General features: G+C 41.2%; 1 protein-coding gene across 1 annotated transcript in view; it reads right to left on the bottom strand.

Moving 5' to 3' along the window:
• RNF220 (ring finger protein 220) overlaps positions 1-5408 on the bottom strand; it is a 334291-nt gene extending 328883 nt beyond the window's left edge. The window contains exon 1 of the mRNA XM_063139823.1: positions 4723-5408. Coding sequence (XP_062995893.1) covers positions 4723-5347 — 625 coding nt within the window. The 5' untranslated portion in view covers positions 5348-5408. The remainder of the gene's footprint in view (positions 1-4722) is intronic.
• Between the last annotated feature and the right edge of the window lie 592 nt (positions 5409-6000).

The following is a 6000-nucleotide window of genomic DNA, read 5'->3' on the forward strand; positions in this document are numbered from 1 at the left end:
CTGCAATGCTGTTTTCACTCACCTAAAACTCACGGAGGATACTCACACACACTTTTTAGAAATGGAACCATTTCTACTTGCTTTATTTTCCCCTGTCTTTATAAATAATCCCAATCTCGGATTATGTCCAATAGCTGTTCCCAACGTGGCTTTATTTTCCTTCTAGCTCCTAATTTAAAGCCTGGAATATCATAGGAAAGGCTCTCAGCGCATAGTTGCAAGCAAAAACAAATAACCTCTACAATTTGCATGTGGAATGATTAGAACAATAACAGTACGCCCTAGTGTGTAAACATGTAGACTGCATATGCTCTGCTGAGATAGCAAGCGCTAAGATGAAACTTGAATCAGTTATTTAATATGTTAAGAGAAAAGAAAAACTAGGAATTAATGCATTATTAATAATTCCTGTTTGCAACTTAAACAGAACAGAGCTTTGACTTGGTCTCAGATGTTTCCATTCATTATTTTCAAAGTAACAAGTTGCTGAAGTGATTTTCAAAAGCAGACCAAATTCTAAGGCCGACAAGAAGTTCACTTTGTACTTTGACGCAAAACTGTAATGAAAAACTGAAGTATGATGTTGCCTCATTCACGAAAAACTGAAGTATGATGTTGCCTCATTCATGATGTCTCTCACCTAGACTGGCAATTTGCTTACATGTTTCATTACAGGAGCATTAAAAAAAGAAAGAAAAAGCCTGCTGTTAACAAATTGCTAGAAAGAAGTAGAGATTTCAGACAAGCCCCTGGAAATCAATTTATATGATTCTTAAAATGAATAAAGGGAATGCAACTGTGATCCATTTAACAGGCGTGGAAGATGAGGCTCAAAGAAATATCTAACTTTGGTCAATAGAAACTGCTTCTTCAACGACAGGCTAAACTTTAAAAAGGTAACTGCAATAAAGAACAAAAGTGACCCAAAGAAACAGAAATAAGCACCATTTGTAGACTAAAAATAAGAGTCAGATATTGCAAGTAACTCTGGGGATATAGGAGACAACACAATCTGGAACTGCCCTAAATGAACAAAGGGGGAAACAGCCGAGTGGCTTTGCTCAGCAGGAAAATGTATTCTGCCACAATCCAGGTGTTGCTATGGGCCTCTCTGCCTGTTCCCTCTGTGGCGACTAGTCTGTGGGGAGTAGCATTCAAACAATTTATTTTAGAAACCAGAGAATAAAGAGTTTTTAAAAGGAGAGTTATAGATATCCGTCACACAGGGATACAGCGTTTATATCTACTCCAGCTGGAAACTTCCACACTAATGAGGATACATTTATTTGAAGAACCCCATGGAATGTGTCCGTAGATGTCTGAGCACTGCACATGCAGTGTAAGCAGTGTTTCATAAATGTCATTAGTGCTCTCAACAGAAATCTAAACAGAGCTACCTGGACAAAATGTTTGTCTTAACAAACAACCATGCATGTCTTTCGTGCAGAACTCCTGTGCAGGTTAGGCTCTGACTTTCCATAGGAAAGAAGAGAAGGTACTAAAGTAATAAATTCTCTCCTGGAAGTAGATTACAAAATAATCATTAGCATATGTTAAATTCATGTGACACCTCCCATTAGCTTCTTTCTGTCGGGGGCTTGGGGTACGATCGTACGTGTGTAAAATCTGAGGTTCAACCCAATAAACTATGTAATTTCTTGTGAGCTGCAGGCAGAAACTAAAACTCTGTTATACCAATGTAAATCCTAAATGACTTTTCAAGCGTGTATGAGAAACAATCCAGATTTACGCCACTAATTAACAGAGATAAGAATCTAACCTCATGGGAATATAAACACACAAAGTATCACTCTTAGTTAGTATCTAATTAATAAAATGAAATGCCCACATCTGTATAGGGACGTACTTTTTTCTTCATTAGATCCTGCTAGCACTGCAGAACACCTTGGACAGCATTCCTGTAAAAACAAAACACCACGCCCTACTACCCTATTTTCCAGGAGCTTTAAACGCCCCGCATTGCATTCCTTTTTCTTAAAATCAAAGGAGCCAGTTAGTGAGAAATCCAACTTTGAAATTACAAGAAACAAACAAAAAATGAATATAGTCTGTTGGTGGCGGCACAAGGAACGTTATGTGTTGCAATTAAAGTTATTCACCCGTCATGTGGTCTGATTCCATTACAGTATTTGGGAGAATACAAATAAACAGTAGAGCCAGGCAATTCTGTAGGGTGTCTATTGGAGGCATAAAGGGTTTGCTGATCTGATGGCTTTTACTGCCCCCGCCAATACACTTTTGCTGACCAGCCTGTCTATACAACCATTTCTTTGCAATGTATGATAGGGTGGTGGTGAAAAGAATCCTTGTTTCAGAGAAAGGTTTGTGTATACAGTTTGCGCAAGAAAATGGAGACAGCTTTTTAGGGGTCAATGACTACTAGGTATTTATAAAAGCCCATAAGGACACATTTACATACATGCAAATATGTGTGCATGGCTCTGCTTGTGTTCAGAATCATGGAGTCACTAGAAAGTTATGTCAGTCCTCAAATACATTCTAGAAACTCCTAACAAAGAATCTTTCACTCATGGAACTTGTACCATGTTCTTGTGTGAAATAGGAATATATGTTCTATGAAATATCTAAACATGCCAAAGATATTTGAAGGTCATAATTAGGAACTTCTCTCTCTCTCTTTCTCTCTCTCTCTCTCTCACACACACACACACACAGAGTTAAAATTAAAATACAATCTCTAAAACCTTGACTATTAAAATAACCTTTTAACTAGATGAGAGTCAATATTCAGCCCCAGAGCCTCCAATATTTTATATACCTAGGCCTGTTGGGCGCGAACTCAGTTTTGGTTTTGCTCCCATGAGAACATTATAAATTCAAACCAATTTCTATTTATTTTTCATGGCAATGAAAGGAAAACCAAGAAAGAAAACGTTCTGTATCTTGACACCTTTCAAAGCAATCTGCTTAGTCGTATTCAGTTTAATTTGTTTCTAAAACATATAAGCCCTTGTTCTCCTTTAGAGGTCATACTTTAGGTGGTTCACCTATTTACTATCTGAGAATTCATCAAAACCTCTAATAGCAAAGTCATTAAATGATCTAGCCCTTCTAAATAGGTATGTATCCACCATCCCAACCACTTTCTAAATATTATACAAATTTTAACATAAAGGTTTCTCATTCACACCACTTTCTAACAGGAGTAGGTTAGGAAGATGCAATATACAATATACTGTAAACGTTTTTAATTGGCAGGCCAGTTTTTTATACTGTCATCTTCCAGTGTACATGATCAGAATGAGTTTCATATCTATAGACAGGTTATACTTAAATTGAAAATTTATACTGTTCCAAATTATAAGTTATCTTTAGTCACAGCAATCCTATATTTCCTTCCCTTTCAGCTTTTATTAATATTTTCCCCCCCTACATCTAGCACACGTACAACACACACACCCTTTCAATTGCTCCCTTCAGGTATCAAAGACAACAACAAAAAACATGCACGCAGTTCTAACAGAGCTTAAGCCACGCTAGGGAAAGAGAGCGCACACATCTGTAGTGCAACATGTAGCTTCTGTCTTCAAGAGGGAATCATTCCACACTTACAAACGTTGACATAAAAGACACACTCATGGCATATTTCAAAACCAAAGAGCGATGGATTTACAAGGCAGGTTGATTTTATGGTGACTTTTATTGACAAGGAACGTGGGCTTTCGGCAGATGCCTCGTAGCACTGGGAAGTTAACACAGTGCCTAATTCAAGGAGACAGCCCGAGGAAGCAGCACCGACAGGGGAGCGAGCGCAACAACGTCTCTATTACTCTCTTCGGCATCATAAAGGAGGAGAAGAAAAATGGTATCCAAGAGGGAACTGGGAAGCTGCGCTGCAGGGATTTTTCTTTTCTTTTCTTTTTTAAATCAATGCTTCTTTCCCCCACCACCCATGCCTCAAAAAAGTAAAAGAAAAAATGGGCAAGGGGGCAAGGCACTGTAAGAAAGAACAAAGAGACCCATGGGGGGGGGGGGGAATTCTCAACTCAGCATCTAAGCTGTGACCTGCCTTGTCTTCAATTTCTTATATGGGGTATCACTTGATCTACTTTCCCCACAGCATGGCGCTTAATGAGGAAGGGGATTCGCAGTTGGTGAGGAATGCTGCAACAGACATTGCTCCTCTAAGGTATCTTATGCATATAACTGGTCTATGAAAGGTAATTTCACTTCCGAATTTACAGAAAATACCTCTATGTTAAACTTATTAGCACAGGGTGTGCAACTTGCCCAGAGCATCACCAGTTCTCTTTCTATCCCTGCTTTGATTATAGTGCTTGAGTTAGCTTATGTTAAACATCCAATGCCTTTACAGTGATTTGAGACACTGGATATATGAGGAAAAGGTTGGAGAGGGGGAAAAGTTTTAAGAGAATGTAGGGCAACATTCTTCACAGAAAAGACAAGCTCCCTGAAATAAATGTTTCAGGGTACCTAGAGCATAAGCTCCAACGCATTCACAATACAGAATCTCTTCCCCTTTCCTGGAATGCTGGCAGTTTCGCTGAGGCTCAGCACCCCAAACTAGCATAAGGAGAGCATAGATTCCCTTCAATCTACCTCAACATGCACTTTAAAAAACTGGACACATATTATGTCCTTCTTTGATGCTTCCTAGCATTACAGAACACACCTGTTGAGCCTTTCAACAGCCCAGCTAAGCAAAGTTGAGGTACTTACATCTATCATTTCGGTCCTCAGGGCTGGATGAGGTCTCCCGGTCTGAAATGAGGCCAGAGACAGCAAAGATCTTTTTCCCCGTGTCATCAACTTTGAGGGAGCCGGGAGACCCAGATGGTAGCTGGGCTCCAAACTCATACTCCTTGCCATCAGCATCTGAGAAGCGAAGGTGGGGAGAGTCAGTATCATGGCAGTTCTTCAGGCGCTTGGCAGGTGTAAACGCCGACTGGTAACTCTCCCTGTCCTCAGTGGAGGCAAAGGGACGGAAGGCCCCAACACCGCTGTGGTTCAGCATGCTGATTGGGGTGCAGTCCAGATTGGGGGGAGCAAACTGGGGATGGAGATGCAGCAGGGAAGGTGGGAAATCGCGGTTGGTGAATGCTCCTGGCACCCCACCTTGTCGGTGATACATAGAGGCAAAAGTATAGGAGCCATTGGTGAACGGGATGTGTACATCCTTGTCCACTGACACAGGGACGCCAAAGGGCCTTGGCTGCTGGCAAGGGATGGAAGCATCGCGGCTGGCTTCAGCAGTGGAAGCGAGAACCATCAGGGCTGGAGATGCCAGAGGATTGGGAAGGTAGGAGGAGTTTTCCATCTTGAAGGCTGCCCGGTGTAAGTCCATCGAAGTCTCTTTCCTTGACAGGGCCGCAAGGGAAATGGCCTTCCTTGGATGGAAAACAAAGCAATGCCTGGGTGTAGAGCTGAGGGATCTCACTGGGGCCTCATCACCATCCCAAAGCTGTGAAGAAAAAGAATAAAAAAAGAAAAGGAAAGAGTAAGTATTGTCAGACACTTTTTGGCAGCTGGCTGTCCTGAACACAGCAAGAAAATTGTGAGCAAGAACCAAAGCTCCATGTGATCTTTTAGGAATCCAGCGAGAAGTTCTTGAGTGACTGGAAGGGCCTCTGACTCCCTCTAAGGGTGTGTCTGCACAAGTCTTTCTTCTGCTCACAATTCACAGCTTTAGTGCCAAACTTAAAATTCAACAGATCTCCAAAGGTGGATAAAACATGGCACAAGAGAACACACACCAACAGCATTCTGTGGCTCATGCATGCTCTGGCTTATGCTCTCCTTCTGCCATACAGAAAGGCCAGGGACCAGTGCAGGTTCAGATCAAGCCACATGTGGCTGGTGGTGACTAAATGCTCTGAATGAGTGCATCTGATCCCTACAAAGACAATATATGGGACAATAAAAGTCTCTGATGAGCAAATGAAAGACAAACTACTTGACTCTTGCCAGACAAAAATATCAGGAGAAAAAAACTTGTGA

Source organism: Elgaria multicarinata, chromosome 1 (genome assembly GCF_023053635.1).
Source record: "Elgaria multicarinata webbii isolate HBS135686 ecotype San Diego chromosome 1, rElgMul1.1.pri, whole genome shotgun sequence".
NCBI lineage: Eukaryota > Metazoa > Chordata > Lepidosauria > Squamata > Anguidae > Elgaria > Elgaria multicarinata.